The sequence below is a fragment of the Gymnoscopelus microlampas genome (assembly GCF_963454915.1).
Source record: "Gymnoscopelus microlampas genome assembly, chromosome: 6".
NCBI lineage: Eukaryota > Metazoa > Chordata > Actinopteri > Myctophiformes > Myctophidae > Gymnoscopelus > Gymnoscopelus microlampas.
In genome coordinates this window covers 25,001,606-25,021,142 of record NC_139943.1, presented here as the reverse complement: position 1 = coordinate 25,021,142, position 19,537 = coordinate 25,001,606, and the positions used below count along the sequence as shown (strand labels likewise).

Below are 19,537 nucleotides of genomic sequence, written 5' to 3'. Positions count from 1 at the left end.
CACTAGAACACAAAACTACTAGAGACTAAATGGCTTATGTGGCCCTGTGTGTGTGCGTGTGCGTGTGCGTGTGCGTGCGCGTGAGTGTGCGTAGAGTGTTTTGTAATGGGTCCCTCATTAACAAGAGAGTAGAAGAAAGGAGAGGGTGTTTAGTGGGAGGGAGAGAGTTGAAAACGTCACACCGTCATACAAACAATTGTCCCTTCACAGAAAGCGAATGCTTTCCCAAGGTCAAATACGACAGATCGTAAGTCGATCCTGCTTGTAAAACGTTGAGGAGAAACAGAGTTGTAGCTGAAAACCGGTCAACTTGCCCTTAGAGACAAAGGTTTACAGGAAACCAAATGTTTTACTGCATTCCAATAGTGGGCTGGTACAGCTGCCCTGCTTTTGTAGAAGAACCTGGGCTGAATGAAAACATTTTGTGACATCAGTGAAGTTGGTGGATGTATAAATTGTTGCACGATGGTGTCGTACACCGGTAGTGATTTGTTGTGAGAGCTAGTAGATTGGCTATTTTAGGCAAGTAACGCGTTGTATAACAGAGCATAAATTAGGCATGATGTCTAATTTATGCAAGGTGTTCTGAACTTATAAACCAGCTATTTTTGGCGCATAACATAGTCATATGACAAATTGCACTGAGTGATGTTTGGTTTTCTGTGAAAACTATTTCTAATTTCCATACCTGCTTGTCTCTCTCTAACATTTTAGGCAAATTGAGTTGTAGTACATTCAATGCTTTGATGCATAAGATCGTATCACCCCCAATAATTATAACTGAGCCATAAAAATGCTTACATTTATGAATGCTAATGAGACAATAGTCCTACAACAAATTGTCCATTTAAGATAAATTGTGTTTTAACAAATGATATTTTGAAGGTGATGTGTTTGCCAGTGGGAGTCGGAGAAAATTTGAAAAAAGGATAAGCCAAGAAGTGACTCAGAATCAGAGCACAGACAGTTCTGTACTGAAAATTAGATGAGGTAGACTATTACAAAATATGCATCTGCTCTGACCCAGTAATGTAGTTAGTGGAGCAGTAAAGGAGGGCTTGAGGGAGTTCTGTAGTTAATGCAGGGATAAAGAAAAAACCCAGTCATGCTCATTTACCACTGTCAGCCCTGCCACCACTGCATCTCCACAGTTAACAGCTCTATCAATAATAACACACACAATGTCTGCTTCACATACATCTACAACTGATACAGCTCGCTGCCGGTTGACAGTGACATACAGTACAGTATATCTTACGGTCACAAGCCTGATGCTTAGTCGACTACAAATGAGGTCAACACAGCTCTCTCTGCCACTCTCTGAAGCTGAGCATGAATGAGTGTCTGCTGCATGATTTATTTATTTCATTTACTTAATAAACAATCACATAATCATTTTTTATCATGTGGATCTCGGGATCCACATGGGAACGGCATGGCTCCAATGTGGATCTCGGACTTCATGTGGCCAGCCTGTGACATCAGTCATCTATGATGTCAGTCTTCTATGACATATATCGATGTCGTATGACTCCAATTTTCCAAAAGATCACACAGCCAGAAAAACAGACACACAGATAGTCAAACAACACACACACACACACACACACACACACACACACACACACACACACACACACACACACACACACACACACACACACACACACACACACACACACACACACACACACACACACACACCTCTTAGAGATGGCTAGACTCCTGCAGAGCCACGCCGCAAAAAGAGATACAGTACAAACACAGTAATTGTGTCTCTCTTTTATCTTCCCTCATCATAGCCCATGCGGCTCCCTACTAAGCCCCATAAGCCCCTAGTTCCTGTTTTTGCTGCTCAATGTTCCAGGCAGCCCCAGTGGGCATGCCCAGTTGTGACTCAGCAGTGGGCAATGGCCATGCTCAGTTGTGATTCAGCATCCAGCATGGTTGCTGTGCTGCAGATACCAGGTGTTGCATACATTAAGGACACATGATGATGGTAAGGTACTGTATTTAGCATCTGTTGTTGAGGAGAGTGAATGGGAAGGATTTAGGCACAACCACTGATGAGAGATTTCATTCAATGATAACACTTTTTTTATTTGTACATACTATAAAGCAACACTTTTTTATTTGTACATACTGTAAGCATTCTTTTTTTTTTTTAAATCATTCTTTTACGTTTTTTATAATTATGGCGGCATTTAGTGCAGCTATCTGCTAATTTGGGGTATAATGTCTGTACAGCATTTGTCTTTGGGTTTACTAAGTGCAATAGAGCTTCAATAAGCATTTAATGTCCATGAATTCTTTGTATAAGCTGGCAACCTAGCTGCACTTCATCAGCATGTTTCATTGTAAGGGCAGTTCACACAAGCAGGGAAGATGCCAAAAGCTGTTAACCCCATGCACACTGTGCTAAACATCCATTGGCACAGAGTGCTCTATTGTTAAAATACCTATTTTGGGAAAAGCAATGAAAAATAGACACACTTAGGAAAATGCGAGGGAAATTGTTTTTGAAAATGTATCTCCCAGAAAGTTTGTAAACTGCTCTACTAGAGCATTAGCTCCAGTGGGTGTAACATAAAACCTCTCCATTGTGCAACAATATCCCGTCACAATCCCCAAGGTCAGGTTGCACAGCAACAAGTGTCAACTAAAGGCATCATGTTCAGATTGTGGAAGGAATAGTATTTAAACGCAACAGTTCTCCTGTCACATCTATCCCATTATGGGTGTGTCTAGTAACGGGCATTAACTAAAGCCGTCATTCCAGTAGCCAGTAGTTGTTATATGGGGTGTTGAATTATTATTAATTATCAAGCTTCTGTGGGTCACTATACAAATGACTTAACTAACCATGTTTTCTAAAATATTAGGTGGCCAATAAAATGGCCACCTAATAAAAACAAAGGAACAAATACTAATGCTTGCATGTAGTTATACGCATTTGTGTAACAATACATTACACAAAAAAATAATAATTTACATTTTAGCCAAGGGTTAAAATCCAATCGTCAATGAAGAAATACAGATTTTTGGTTAATCAGGGGTAGAAATACAATCCTTACAGCTTTTCTAGAAAATTAAAGCTATGTCACACAGGGGCAGCCCAAGCCTTTATTGATTCATAGCATAATCTTGAATGATCGCATTAAATATTAATAGAGCTGTTCAACAACCTCCATCTCAATCTCACTAAGCGGAATACAGAGATTTCTTATGCACCACAGGAAGCAGGTCAGCTAGATAAATAAAGGCTAACTAATAGCTTGTTTATTATACTTTAAATAGAGAGGCGAAAACCTTGTTACTTTTGGCATGAACAAGCTGGTAATCATGTTTACGGTTTAAGAACAGTATCAAGATCTTCCCAGAAAATATACACATCTCCAATTCAGGCATATGATATAACATTATTTATTTATTTTTGGTTTACAAACAAAAGGCACCCATTGATTGATTGAATCTTTTTTTTTTCCTTTTTCATTTACATAGACTGCAGAAAAAAAACTTAAATTCCTCCATTTCAAAGCTGAAGAGATAATGGCCTGTGATTTATCAACCTACCCTATGCAAGTTTGATGACTTTGAACAACTAACCATCCAAACCCATCAAACATCATCATGTGATGATGTTTGATGGGTTTGGATGGTCAGTGGTTCAAAATATTATCAACTATTCCTGAAGTAAATGGGTCAGGCCTCTGGTCAAAGTATCAAGATGATACTGAGAACCCCCCCCCAATAACTACCTTTGAGACAGGTGGTAATTAAATACAGAGGCCAAGAACTCAGAAGATCTTGATAGTTAACAGCAGGTTGGTAACAGGATATATGTCTTATTCATGGGAACAATATTCAAAACAGAAGACAAAAAGAATGCATGTTTTTAGCAGGCAAAGAAGCGGTGAGAAGAAATTGTTAAATTAACATACGAGTAGCCTACAGTATTTATATAATTTAGGCATAGAAAATAGTGAAATAAAATGAAAAGGTGTCAAATCCTAACTTGATATCCGTGAGTCATAATTAATGACTTCAACTGACATGTCCTGCATACATATGTATTCATGCAAACAGACCGTTGTAGCTTCCACAGATTTCATATCACGGTTTGTCCCCCCAAAAAAAGAAAGCTGAATGATGTTAAGACATGTGCAATGCCCTGATTGATTAAAAAACAACTGGTGTGTGATCCTTTAGCCTGAATCCCTGACATCAACACAGAGAAACTGGACAGGACCGGTCCATTACTCTCACCTCTTAATCATCACTAGTAAGACAACCTTGAAGAAAGAAACCCTGAATCAACCCTTCCATTGCTTCCGTTAAGTAAAGTTAAGTAAAGCAACAATATACAGGAAATTGTACACAGTCTACAATTATCATACACCACCAAAAATGTCCCACTGTTACTTTCAAACAATCACAAGTACATGGAATATGAACAGCTATAAAAGTAAATGTAAGGAATGGATTTATCGCAAAATATATTCATCCAGAAGATAAAAGTAACACGATAAACCACTGATATTATTGGAAGTACGAGCAACCACTAGAGTATTTCGTTGAATTTTGGAAAACGAAGGAAGCGTTCACCTGTGCAATTAAGTCAGAGGGCTCTTGTTCTATTACATTCAGACAAAAAAAAGGGGTGAACATATTGCAGTTATGTTTACATCTTATGTTAAGTACAATGATTTACAGCAGCTACAGTTGGTTCAGTGACATTTGTGTCCTCAAGCTTCTCTTTAGTAAATAAATATCCACGCAATATCATTAGCATAAAAATACTTGATTTTGTATTTCTTTATCGTTACATCATGAAGTCTACCTAAATAGAGTACACAAACGGATTAGAAAACATGGATCTGACTGTTATATATACTGTATTGACAAAGTTCAGGCACAGCATACACAATGCCAATGGTAAACCCCCCACCCCACCCCACAATGAACCTATTCAAACCAAACCGGAACATGACAAGATTTGGGAGACTAAAACAACTGCTTCATGACAGACATCCACACAACATCATCGTTATGTGTTCTTGCATTGTATGACTTACATTTGGAGTGTACTCACCACACCAACTTTAAAACAACCAAAGACAAGTGCCCAGAGCCACATACTAAACTTTTAGACATATGTGGTTGCGCACAACAGTTGAGGCATCAGAAACCGAAAGGAACATCATAAGAAAGTACACACAACTACCCGCTTTGGGCATCAAAGACAACGCTGGAGTCATACAGTCAGAATCCAGTATGGTATCACAGAACAACTTGTTTACAGGTCCAAACAGAATGTGATGCAATGTTGTTTTATATCAATTTTAAACAGTAGTCAACATGCATATTTTGGCCTCAGTACAGATTCCTACAGTATATGATCAGAAAAGATTAAGAGGATTAATGAACAGCATGGTCATACAAAGACAACATGCAAACCCATGGATAGACTGACTACTAAAACAAATAAACAACAGCCATAATAAAGTTCCTTTGACAGGTATAGAGAAAACAATTAACCATATTTACACACCGGTTATTTTGCTCTTCCTTCACACTGCCCTCCAACATCCCAAAAGTATGACATAAAAAAAGCAAAATGGCGGCAATGTGACTATGGCCAAGGGCAACACGAATAAACACCTTACTTGAAAATATTGACCTACAACAGTTTTGACCTAAACACAAACCATTGTGAATGGCACAACCGATGCTTGCATCACACTAGCCTGAATGCAGTCCTTACCATCCTTAATTCACTAAAGATAAACTTATATTGGGTTTGTTTATAATTTCACCTACCAAGCATGTTGGAGGCAAAGGAACCATTCCCAAAGTGCAAACTCTCCAAGCTAATCAAGGTATATCAAGTTTACCTTGTAGCATTTCAAAGATTCAGACTCTTGTATATTCCAGATGTGACATTTTCGGCTTCATCTACTGTTGTCTCATCCTCCAAAGAGAACTTTTTTTTTTTACTATGAGCCAGTTAGCAAAGAGGTATTTTGGCAAAGAAATACTTTGTGTAAGATCATCAGAAACAGATCTCAAACAAACAGAAAGAGAAAAAAAAGGAAAGAAATGTGTATAAAACCGCCTGGGAGATCTGCTGACACAAAAGCAATCACACTAAGCTTTCTTTAGGCACAGTATAAAACAACAATGACGTTACAATCCACCTTGTGCTTGGTCATATCATTAGTCGTATCAGGGAGCTGACTATAGCCTGTGTCCAACTTAAAGAATCAACTGGCTGTTGAATGTGTTTTTTCTCAGATTCAAGCAGAAAAATGCTAATGGTATTCACACAAAAAAAGACCAATGATAGCCCAAAACCCAGAGCTGGGTAAGTAAAGCAAAGAAATCTAGTAGCTTCCAAACATTTGCAATGAATATAACTTCGACAGTTATCTGAAACTAAGCCTCTCCACCAAGCAATTAGCACATAAAATACAAAATGGGTTGTTTCGTGTCCTTAACAGACTAATTAACATAATGCCCTAGCTACCATTAAAACAACTGTTAGATGAAAACATTGCCAGACTGACAATGATGCAGTTTTGAGATTAGACAATAAGAAACTAAAAATCTTATTTAATTGGGAAAAAAATAATAACACAAAGGACTGGAGCTAGGAACATTTCATTCGATGGAACTGAAATGTAGAAATTCCTCTGCCAAGTAACCCCACAGCAGTTAGGAGGTTCACATAGCACGGACAACTACATACGAGACCACAAGACGGACTCAAAATCGGCAAAGACATTTTTTGCAGCAGAGCATCATCCAATGCATAGTTTCCTGCAGTGAGGCATGATCTGGAGCATGTTGAGTGTGTCTAATTATTGGGGGATGGGGGCCTGCTCATACAGGAGAGAGTGAACTGGGAGCTTGAATTGGGCGTATGGGGTCTTGTTTCTTCTTAGCTAATTGGCAGCCAACTTGTTCAGTCTGGGTCTGTCCGGGCCCAAGATTGTTGCTTTTGTGCCAAGTCCAGATGCTATGGTAATTTCAGAAATGCTGGGGATTCATTTAGATTAAGTTAGATGGCTGTGCAATAAAAGACTACACCAGCAGATGCTAGTCCATGATCATACAGTAGTGTGTAGCTGGTGGTTTTAATGCTTCCTTTATGCCTTGGTATCAGGGTAAACATGTAGCCAAAGATAGGTAGCAATGCAGACTGGTATTAAAGTCTGCAAGCCCAGGCATCACCTCTACTGCAGTCTCTGCTTTGTCCTCTTCATTTGATTTTTCCATTCCTCATGTATTCATTCCTCCATTCCCGGTTCAGTATCTCATCGTAGAGGAGGCTCTGAAGTATGAGAGGAACTTGAAGCAGAGGCTGACCACAAAGTACCAGATGTTTCTGGCCATCTGGGAGCGGGCGATGAAGACTCTCCAAATCAGGACCACCATGATGGTATTAAAGGTGTAACGGATGTTCCTCAGCCTAGAGAACAGAAACAGTTTTTGGAAAACTCACAATGGCCAAAGAATGAGTCTGACACTTAACAAGGTACACCAGGCTAATGACACGTTTTATTTAAAGGAAACAGTGATATAGTAGTCTATTCTAAACATTGAATTCACTAACTGCTGACTCTGAGGTACATGCTTGATCCACATAATACCCTCTCATCACATACTCAGCCTTTATTTTCCCTAGCTGGGGGTATAAAAAGGACAGAGGGTGATAACCTGGCACAGATTGGGCAGCTGCCATATTTTCCCTGGGGATAATACGACAGCTGACTAAACCGTAAGACAAAGTGCCACCATGTGCTTAACTGTCACCATGAGTGACTTTACTGCTGAGGGAACTCACCATGTCAAACATCAGTTGCCAAACACGGTTGCTGTGGATGGTTTGGTAAAATTCACAGCAGAGGCACTAGGGTTTTACCATTTATCCAGGCGCAAAGGAAAACACAGAGCACAACACGTGTTTTGAGCCAACTCCCTCCCCATACCGTTGGGGAATACCACTTGGACTACCATTTCATTCACCACTTGGGGGCAGTTTCTAGTTGAGAGTACCTGAATCATTTATTTAATTCATGTGTTGGTCAAATGCTATTTTCTCATCCTCTGTGTGATTAAATAAGGCTATGGGCATGCGATGTGATGAACAATAACCCGTCATTCACCGTCGCCCTTGTTATCCACCCCGAGATGAAGACAGTAGTGTTGAAACACATTCATCTATTTGCACTACCAACTAGGAATGATAATCTGACCAATACAGCCACGCAGGGAAGACACCGGCACAGATGTCATCCCCGAAGTCACACGCAGAAGAGATTTTAGTGGTTAATGGAAGGCTGAATGATGTTAAATGTATTATGTACTGTATGTAAGTCGAGAGGATATTTAACTGTTAATCCAGATTTATCTATGCTGAGCCAGAGGAAGAAAATGCCTTCTCTTGTCTCTTATATATAGTAGAGCAGCCTCCTGTGGAAGTCTCATTACTGTGGTGTGGCTGTATGAGCGTCATGTCTTACTTGTTGAGGTGTTTGCGTGCTGCAGGCAGGCCGGACAGCTCTTCATTGAGGACGTACTTCTTGGTGCCCATGCAGTAGCTCTCCATGTACTCCGCCCAGTGCAGCTGACGCACATCAAAATTAAACATCTAGGGAAACAAACAACAAAGGGAACCCGTTTCAACGATGCTGTGTGGAAAACTGCATAAAATAATATTATTGCATAGCTTTTTTTTAAATTATTATTACAGAATTAAATTTTAAATGGACAAATTGGAAATATAGTGTTTCTGAAGGACAAATGCTTTTGTGTACCGGTACTCCTACAATACAGAAAGTGCTAAAAAAAAAAAGAGTGATACGAACAATGGAAAAATTGTAATCCAGTGCAAAAACGTATGTCACTGCAACATTAAAACCACGTGGAAAGGAGATAAAAGTCTGTACGCTTATTTTTACGTCAACCTTCTTTCCAAGGTTACAAAAAACGGAATCACAGGCACAACAATGTGACCATTCACTGCAAGCAAAGTCACTGAGATGAATCACTCCATTGTATCCAGACAGATATGCCACTATGCCAATGGTAAAGTTTCATCTGCAAACTCCAGTGCGCACGCCTTCAGTGCACTTACCATTGCCCTACCCCCACCAGACAAACAGAACAATATTGAATGACACTGTGTGTGAGAGAGGAAAATGGTTAAAAGGAGAAAGAAGCAAGAGAGGAAATCAAGTGACAAACAAAAAAGTAACTAATAACATTTTCAAGATATTTAGTATATGTGCAGCTTCCCTGCTTGAAAGGGATGGTACAGTCCATAGGAGTTTTAATTGGATTTCACTCATACAATGACCACAACCTCTCATCGTTGTTATTTTTTACTTTAGGTTTGGTAGTTGGGTAGTACAGTTGTACAGCATAATGTGAAAAACCTTAAAATGAAAACAAAAGAGTCCGGGGCAGTTGTAACACTCAATAATTCTAATCAAAAACAAGCTAGAGTGATGAGACTTCCTCTGCACATGCTAAGTAGCTCAGTAGGGTAGAACAATCATTTCACCTCAGAAGTTTTCAACATACACTGATGTAAAAGTACATTTTTGGATGTACAGTATTTTACTTCTGCTGTCTCAAGTTCATGGGAACGACCCTGTTGACTTCCATTAAACAATGAAAGTTAATTTCAATAAGTATAACATTTGTGGAGGTATTGTGGCCTTACTGACAGTGTGGGCATACAAAGTGTGGCGCTGATCGGTCCAGCGTTTTCCGAGATTAGCTCCACACACACACAGACACACACACACTCAGCTAGCCTCTTGCACAGCCACACTGTAGAAATGTGCTCAGTAGAGCACAGACTAGACCTTTGTCTACAAGTAGTTGCTGTGCTTCTGCCACCCACATCCCCTTTAGGTCAATATAACTTAATGGTGCATGTGACTAGTTAATCAGTTCTTCCAGGACTCAAGAGTATTGTGGTGTTATGTTAATCTGTTCAGAAGTTATGTGCATTTAATTCTGAGACAGGCCACGGTTCCTTGGCCCAGGACCAACCTTTCCTAGTTTTGTGCAAATCCCTTCATAACTGCTTGAGATATCCTGCTACCAGACAGACAAATAGATTTGCTTTGCATCCCTACCTTCTTGTCATCGGGGCTCATCTGTGCCATGAGCGTAGTCATGTTGTCAGTGCTCCACACCCAGGAGTGACTGGTGAAATACTCCAGAACCATCATGGCCTTATGGAGGCGTGTGATTGTCTTCATCATCCTAAGACCAGGAGGGAAGGGTGAGAGGGGGCGAGGAGACAACAGACCAAGGGGGGTGGTGTAGGTAGTGTCAAGTCAAATGAATGGTAGAAGAGTGTACATTATAGAGCAGGTGGGGGGCAGACGTGGAATAGAGAGGAGAGGAAGAGAAAAGAGACGTATGAGGGGTAAATGCATGAGGTGAGGTAAGTGACAACAAGGTGGGGTGAAACCGAGAGGGCAGATGGAGAGCAAAAGAAGGGTGAGGTATGAGAAGATTAAGTGAAGGAGGGAGAGTTCAGAGAAGGGCGGGTTGATGAAAGATGGTAAGAACACAATGTTATGAAGTGGAGGCAGGGAGAATAGAGCCGGAATTTAAAGCATTATGTAGGAAAGTTTCACAGGACAACAACCATATGCATGCACCTTTGAACCAGGAACTTCCCTTGATTTCATGTCTCAAAGTTAAATCTAATTTAGAAAATATTAACCAATATTCACGAGTACACAAATGAGGACACCCATGGCTGCTTCAAGAACATTCCCAGCATCTTGTAGGTCACATCTCATCAAATCCTACTCTTTACACTTGCAGAGACTAAATTTCCGTAAGCAAATTTCTCTGTATATACGTGCAGATGTTAAATAGGAATATGGCCTCAGGCCTGTCCATTATTGTTCAGGACATTGATAGCAATCGGCTGAGAGCTAACTGGATTCAGTCGGTGTGCAGGCCAGGAGAACAGATAATGCACTGCTGAATGGATGTGGCCAATATTGTACAAGGAAACACACTTTGATTCATTACATTAACCTCAATGCAACTGAGGTAATTTTTGATCGGTAAAATGTTTAACAAGAAATGACAGCTGCTTCACAGCAAAGTTGCCCCAAGTACAGAAATATGAACGTTTTTGTATTCATAAACTGATCTCTGAGCTGAGCACATGCTAATCCAGTTATTTATCTTCAATAAATTCTGTGAAATTCAATCAAAATGGGATAAATATTTTCTACTCACCCAAACTGTGCCGATTTGTTAGGAGTTGATTTGATGTAACACTAATGACACAAGATGCATTGTTGTACACTACATATCTCAAGAGGGTCTCTGAGGACAGTGTGGACTTTCAATTATGATTCAACACATTAATCATTTCTGTATTCAAATCAGCACTTAAAAAGCTGCGTCTATTTAATTAAGCAACAGCGTTTTCAATAGAGCCCAGAGAGCATGATGGAAGCAATCTCAATTTGTTGTCTTTAAAGCCATTTACATTACAAAGGCTGAATTGTGATGACTCAGATTCCCTCCATTAGAGCCAGTATTTCATCAGAGGTGACAAACATGCATGGTTGATCAGCACGGAGAAAGAGAGTGAGAGGTAATTGTTACTTACAGTACAGTATCTGGCAAACAGGATCAAATGACACCCCTAGAATGCGAGAGTTAGCTACTAAACCAAATTCATTTCAGACAGCCAAATGCTGTGTGAAAATCACACAAAACTATTTACCAATTAATTATATGCCATGGGCTGTGTTCAGAGAGACATTCAATTTAGCTAGGAGAAAGTTGAGATGCAGTGATTTGCAGTTATTGGATAGTCTTCACTTTTTAAATGTCTTCTTCACTGTCTCCTACTGAACACATCCTTTGGAAGTGGCCAAACAATACGAGTCCCATGGAACCGGAGTATTTTCAGTGATTGGATGAGGAGTTGAGGTTGACAAAAAAAAAAAAAGTACAACAATTCAATCATTGTATTGCAAGTCAGAATGATTCAACTCAAACAAACAAATGTTCAACTCAAACAAACAAATGTTCAAGACATGGCGTTAAAAAGCAAGTAGGACTGTCCACTTGGGATAAAAAAAAGTTTTTCCATCTCAGCATGCAAAATTAGTCAACTTGCATGAAAAGACGAATGCAGTATCACAACAAAAAAATTAAAGAAAAAGGATGGACAATCCCAAAATAAAATCGAATCATACGGATCTCGGGATCCACATGGGAACGGCGTGGCTCCAATGTGAATCTCGGACTTCATGTGGTCAGCCTGTGACATCAGTCATTTATGTGTAGGACATAGGACTCCAAATTTGGGCAATGTTTGAGCATGATCATCAGAGGCCTAATTGACATCCATTATTATTATCAAAATTGAAGTCAAAATAGTGGAGGTACTTCTGGGCCTACTGGCAGTGTGAACAAAAATAAAAAAATCTGGGGCTTGTCGGTTCAGCGCTTTTGCGAGATTTGCTACAGACACACAGACGGACACACAGACCGACTCTAGAGACAGCTAGACTCCTGCAGAGCCACACTGTAAAAATGAAAACAAACGCTCAAATCGGTGTTGGACAGAAACGCCTGCTGTATGACACAGTGGCCGTCTATCGGCCAAGTCCAGCCGATGTCATGAAGTTGAGCAAGACCACTGCAAACATCTGTGGTTCTTCTGCCCCTCAGAATGGTTTGAGGGAACAGGTGATATAGATGGGGGGCTGATAGACAGGGGAGGGGGTGGGGGGCAGTCACAACCTTACCGGGGCTTGCGACCCATCAGCCTGAGATAGCCGTCATAGAGCAGGGCAGGCAGCGTGTGGCTGACTGCCGTCCAGTACTGATTGGTAAAGGGGTTGGATCGCAGAGTGACATTGGGCCTTCTGAAAGCCTGCTCTAACGGGTTGGTCTTGAAGGTCATGTTTATAACGCACTCTGTAGGAGAGAAATACACAGCACAGGAGGACATCACAGCACACAGTATACATAGAACAGCAATCGAGACAGGGCAGGAGGCTCTACTGGGTTCCCAAAAGCATCTCAACACTAAGTCCATCTTAGTGAACTATATCCTGTAAGAACCAAGATGGTCCTAGCACTGAGCGTTTTGGAAACCCAGCCCTACATACTGATATTTCAAGTGGAGAGACTTAAGAGGGCAGAACCCAATCCATGATCTCCGTTGGAAAATCAATTGGGCTATACATCCTTAAGCCCCCACACCACCTGAACACAAAACATCACAGCTAGGATGTTAAGGCTTCTATGCTGAGACAAAGTGCAGTAGAAGTGAAGCAGTAGCGGCTGACGTTAGAAGAGGAGAAGCGTGGCACACCCGGGTCGGCGTTGACGAAATTACCTGGGCTGTCGTCCCGTCAGCCTGAGGTACAGATCATAGAGGAAGGCCGGAGCCTTGTGGCTCACAGTAATCCAGTACTGATTGATTAGGCGATTGGTCGTGAGATTTACATTGGGCCGGCGGAAGGCCTGCTCGAGGGGGTTCCTCTTGAAAGTGGATATTACATGGTACTCTAAGAGACAAAAGGGTGGATTCAAGCAGTAGTCAATATGAGTCTTCAGAGTTGAATTAATTTGACCCTTCTCTGAAAAGACAAGTTTGATCCAGCTCATAGTGAAACAAATCTTAATCAAATGTAATTTAAACTTGTTGGAAAATTCAAATCGGATACTCATGCACAACCTATCTAAAGCGCTTATCCTGAGGATGTCCACAACTAATACATTATGAAGCGATTATCCTGAGGATGTCCAAACTAATACATATCAATACAAATATTGATAGGCTCTGGAAATGATACTCCAAAACCTGGGACAGCAGTTTTGATACCATCAGCATGTTAGAAAGTATAGAAATAACTTGATATGTGATGGGTATGCATCTTAAAAGGAACTCTATAGAACTTAACCTGTCAATATGAAAAGCACCAATCTATCCGAGTTACAAAATAATACTGTTATTTTACTTATATCTCTCTAAGCCTGGCCCCTCTTACAATGTAGTTTCCAGGATGACTACATCTTGTGTACATAGCTGAAATTGAATAGCACCTAAATCATTTGAAAATCACTCCATTAACATTCTTTCATCCTTGATATTTCCACTATTGTTTAATATAATTTAACTAGACAATTAGTAATAGCATAATCTGGTTGTACTGTAGAGGTTAAGACAATCATGCTTTGTTCACACTAGCGGTGACAAACCAATGGAAACCAGCGGCATGAAGCTACTGTACAAACTGACACTTGTCGCTGCTCGACAGGCGCTAGAAGAACGTTGAGCTCAATTCAACCTTTTTCAGTGTTCCAATGACACTGTGAAGCATTAATCAATATATTGTTTTTCATATTTCCACTCCCTTCTCTCTCCCCACAATTCCTGCACCATTCTGTAAAAGGAAGAACAGCTAAATAACCAGTTCCCTGTTATACCCTTTTCATTTACGTTTGGCTTAATCAACATTTCAACAGCAGCAACGTGCCTGGCCACTTGGTCATTTTGTAGCTTTTGTTGCCAGGGTGGCTAGAATGAACGCAGAATCAGGAAGCTTAATTGACTGTAAAAACTTCTGAATAACATGTATTCTGTTGTTAGGGAACACCTGTATATCCTGAGACCAATCAAATGAGCAGGTGAAGAAAAAACAAACACACAACACACTAGGGGGTAGTAACCCAGACATCAGCCTAGATGACAACCTAAGTATGTCATTAGAGACTATATTTAAACATCTGAGCTTATATTGTTGGAGGCTTTTACAGTGAGTAGTCAGCTATGCCAGGATAAGATAAGACGGGACTGCATACCGACTTCACCCCAGTGAAATGGGTTGATCCCACCAGTTGTGCAGTTGTACACCACGATGTTCTTAGGTCTGTCAAAAGAAAGAACAGTAGTCTACATTATAGAAAAAAGAGAGAAAGGAGCGCATCTGTTTGGCTGGAGTAAAAATCCCCAACAAGGTGCTCTTTGGTACAAATGGGTGACAAAATCGATTTGCAAACAAGGGAAGAGACCAAGGCACTCTTGTGGAAAAATGAAAAAGCCTCAAATAGTCTGGCGAATAAAAAATACACCAACACGTTGCAGCAACACTGCCTTCATCAGGGTGACTAAACTCATCTAGTCTACATTTTTTATTAATTTATCCCAAGATTCATTTAACCACTTATCTTAAGCCAGGGGTATTCAACTAGATTAGGCAGGGGGCCACAACTGTAAAATAACTTGGAGTCGGGGGCCACACAGCGCAAATGCACGCGCGCGCAGCGCGTGTGCATGTGCGCACACAATTTGCGCGCGTGCGCGAAGCGCACGCGCGCGAAATTTTTCGGGTCTAATTCGGGTCTAATTCGGTCTAATTCGGGTCTAATTCGGTTCTATTTGACCAATATAAATCAACCTTTTTTCGGGTCTAATTCGGTCTAATTCGGTTCTATTTAAGGTTCTAAGTTAAGTTCCAATGAAAGATGGCCTTTCAAGAACTAATGAAGGATAAATAATTTGTACTGTTTTAACTTTGATAACATAAATCAAAGTTAAAATAAATAATAATTATGAAAATTAAAAAAAAATTTTTTTTTTTTTTTTTTTTTTTTTTTTTTTTTTTTTTTTTGGGAATATGGCCAGGGGCCACAAGGAAGCTCCTCGCGGGCCGCACGTGGCCCGCGGGCCGCCAGTTGAATATCTATGTCTTAAGCCCTGTTTTATACTTAGTCATATGGTGGTGTTTTGGACTGTGAAAATCTACAAGCTAGCGACCCACAGTGAGATCTGCAAATTTCGCTATTTTTGAACATCTTTGAAAATTCCAGGTGGAAAGAGTTAAAATGATCCCCTTAGCCTTATATGCCTTAATACATTATAATTACCGCCTATAACCAAAATTAAAAATAAATAAAAAACGTAACTATAGTATTTATTAAAAAAAGATGTATTCTTTTACTTATTAGCCAGGGATTCCTTTTAATGCCTGCACTATGCTTCGACTGTGCTTTATACTTTGCAGAAATGTTCCTACTTTGGGGACACACAGCAAAGGAAAATATTCATTAGTGCCCTGAAACAATTACATGATGTACTGTATGCATAGTCATCAAGGTAAGAACATCTGATCTGTGTTTATAGGGGCACGGTGCATCCCACCAACCTGTTGTGTCTTTGTGATCCAGAGTACCAAGCCGCAGCTATCGTGTTGTTTATGACCACATCTACAGGAACCAGGTCGGCCACAGCATCGTTCGATGCCTTCATCGTACGCAGGATTCCCTTACCAGCCTATGGAGGGGGTGTGGAGAATTACTGTTGACATAAACGCCCTGTTGAAGTGTCTGTCATAAATTATTAATTGAGTTACAACGAGGTTAAGTGGGGACACGCCTCTAGTATGCCCACAAGAGTAAAAGTATTTATTTAGGCCTGGTGCCAAAAAACAGTCTACATGACTATAATTCAGGTACCATACAAAAAATGTTTAAGAATTTTGCTTTATAAATTGGTAAAAAAAAAGCAAATGGCCAAGTTGTGAACACTTACTGCAATGAATATCCCACTAGGTCCGTTGTAGTTATCAATCCAGCCCTAAAAAGAGGAGTATAAGATTAGCAAATAAATACTATCAGTTAAAAAATATATTTTAAAGACTCCATTTCACCTACATACCCTAGAAACAAAATTGAAATCAACTCTCCGCTAATTAATTTTTCATCACCATGCATTTTGTACTTTCAAATTACAAATTATATGTAGGATACTTTTTCCACCTTAAATCCCACTTGCCAAATAATCAGATCATTAAGCAAATAAAACGATTAAATAAGATTAAAAGGCTAAACCACTGACAGGGAAGGGTTCTTTCCAGCTGGCTCCCACTATGGATGGTCTGACAATGGCTACATTGAGGTTCCCTGCCTCCTGCTGCACCAAATACTCTGCCAGGGCCTTTGTGTAGGTGTAGGTGTTGGGACGCTCTCCAATCAGCTTGGGAGTGAGCACTGACACCATCTTGTCATCCAGCCACCTGGAAAAACACAACAATTGCTTAACCCATTGAGACCTGAAGCCGATTCTACGTGTCTCCTAAATTTCAACAGTATTCTCAAAAACGTATGTTTCTATATCAGTGGTGATCAATCTTTTTCATATCAAGGACCCCCAAAATTATATGTATTTGGCCGCGGACCCCCATCAAAATATTTTGTTCCAGGGACCCCCCAGAAGCAAAGATTTGAGTTAAAAATGTTCGCTTTAAAATATATATATATATATATTCAAAGATTTGCACACATTTTCACAATTTTTCAAAAATAGCAGATCTACAAGCTCGTAGCGCGGCACTCGGTGCCTATGAGCTTGTATATCTGCTATTTTTGAATAGCCAAAGTGTAAAACAATGCTTTTTAGCTCATATCTAAAAATGACACAGTTCCAGGTCTTAATGGGTTAACCCATTCAATTCGGGAACGCATCAACAAATAAATCTTCTAAATAAACAGGCTTCTGAAAAACCTATGTTGCTATATCAGTGGTGCTCAAACTTTTTGATGTCAAGGACCCCTAAAATTGTATGTATTTTGGCGACGGACCCCCATCTCAAAATATTTAGTTCCAGGGGCCCCCCAGAAGCAAAGATATGAGTTACAAATGTTCGCTTAAAAAACAAAATTCAAAGATTTGCTCAAATTGGTGCACATTCTGTGTCTAAGAGATTTTTGAATAATATAGTATAGTATAAAATAGTGGTTATAGCTAAAATCTAAAATGACACAGATGCGTTCCGGGATTTAATGGGTTAATATTCCCCAGTACAAGATAAAGAAACGAAATAATTATTTGATTATTATAAAATAAAAATAAATTGTTAATATAATATCCCACAATCCTAGATTACAAAAAAAAGGAAAATCATTTTATATTTTTTATAAAATCCACTTAATGAACTAAATGTAAAGAAAGGCACATATGGAATGAAAATGAAAGTTGAAAGTTATACCATGGCATAAATTTGTTTCTTCCGTAACATTAGTAGCAAATCCTTATCCACATCATCCAAATTAGTCTTAGCCTAAATATTACTCTGGAAATCAATGTATGTTTATGGATATATGAAATCAATATGGCTTGAAGGGTCTAATCTTGGAAGGAGAACGTGCATTATCATACAACAGGCAATATTTATGCCATACAGCAGGGGTTCTCAACCTTTTCAGGCCGCGACCCCCAAAATAATGATATTATTTCCCGCGACCCCCCGCGTGCACGCACGCGGACCCGTTCGCGCGCGCGAAGGTTATTTAATTATGATAGGTTATTTGATAATTGTTTATTATCAAAACATTTTTGCAAAAAGTGGGTAAATTGAGTAAATTAACTGATAAAACATGAATTAATGATAAAATAAAATAAAATATTTTGTTTAAAAAAAAAAAAAAAAACTTTTTTTTCCATTTTTTTTTTCAAATTCACCAAAAAAATCTGGCGACCCCCCCAAATTATTTGGCGACCCCCCTGGGGGTCGCGACCCCCAGGTTGAGAACCACTGCCATACAGAAACAAAGGGATCACTTTCATCTGTGGGTTACAGAACAGAATGACCAGCCTTCAGTTTCAATGCAATAGGTAAGCTTTTTGTACACACAACATAAAGGCACAGTCAGCCACGCTAAATGGAATTTCCATATTGTAGCTGAAGGGTTAGTTAATGTATAGGCTTAGCTTAGCAATGTCAATGGCTATTTATTTGAAGGCCACAGGTATTTGACCTACCCAACAATGAAGTGCTCTTACGTAGTTAGTGCTTCATTCAATCACTAACCAAGTCATGAATAAATAGGACTGTTTTTTCTATACCGTGGTCGTCCGATTGCATTTTACTCAGTCCCTCAGTATAACTATTTATTGCCAAGCAAGTAAATCTGCAACATGCAAGTAACTTTCCAACAACACAAAGGTATGTCTGCAATTCCCCAGAACAATGTTCCACACTTCCCTTCCACAGCAATGCCATCAGGTTGAGAGGCCCCTCCAGCAATCGCCTCAAAAGATAGAATACGTTCATTCTATCTGTACTGCACAATGATCCTTTAAAGGGTAAGACCACTTTGGTAGAGGTTTGGGTTGTGTAGTTACCTTGCCATGATGTAACTCCAAAGGTGGGCAAGAAATAAAAAATAATTGCTCCATTGATTAGAAATTGATCATTCAAAATATGCTCCTCATTGACTTACATTGTATGGTAAAACAGCTCTCAAAGTCACTCTTTTAGCACATAAATGAACCCAAACGTAGCTGATTCAGACAATATAGAACATCACCAAACCCAATACCGTTTGTTTTTTTAATAAAAATATCAACTTCCTGTTGATTTTACTATTTGAAGATCTGGATCCGCCGATCCAGTCCGGGTTTTCTACTTATTAAAAATGGCAAAATCAACAGGAAGTTGACATTTTTATATAAAAAAAACAGTAC

At 39.6% G+C, this 19,537-nt stretch overlaps 1 protein-coding gene across 1 annotated transcript in view; it reads right to left on the bottom strand.

The window, feature by feature from the left end:
• Positions 1–3,399: 3,399 nt before the first annotated feature.
• The window catches only part of far1 (fatty acyl CoA reductase 1), a 31,622-nt gene continuing 15,484 nt past the window's right edge, over positions 3,400–19,537 (bottom strand). The window contains exons 6-13 of the mRNA XM_084059023.1: positions 16,910–17,087; positions 16,604–16,648; positions 16,218–16,345; positions 14,875–14,942; positions 13,406–13,577; positions 10,152–10,281; positions 8,526–8,653; positions 3,400–7,471 (exon numbers count right to left, since the gene is read on the bottom strand). Of these exons, the coding sequence (XP_083915149.1) occupies positions 7,309–7,471; positions 8,526–8,653; positions 10,152–10,281; positions 13,406–13,577; positions 14,875–14,942; positions 16,218–16,345; positions 16,604–16,648; positions 16,910–17,087 (1,012 nt within the window). The 3' untranslated portion in view covers positions 3,400–7,308. The remainder of the gene's footprint in view (positions 7,472–8,525; positions 8,654–10,151; positions 10,282–13,405; positions 13,578–14,874; positions 14,943–16,217; positions 16,346–16,603; positions 16,649–16,909; positions 17,088–19,537) is intronic.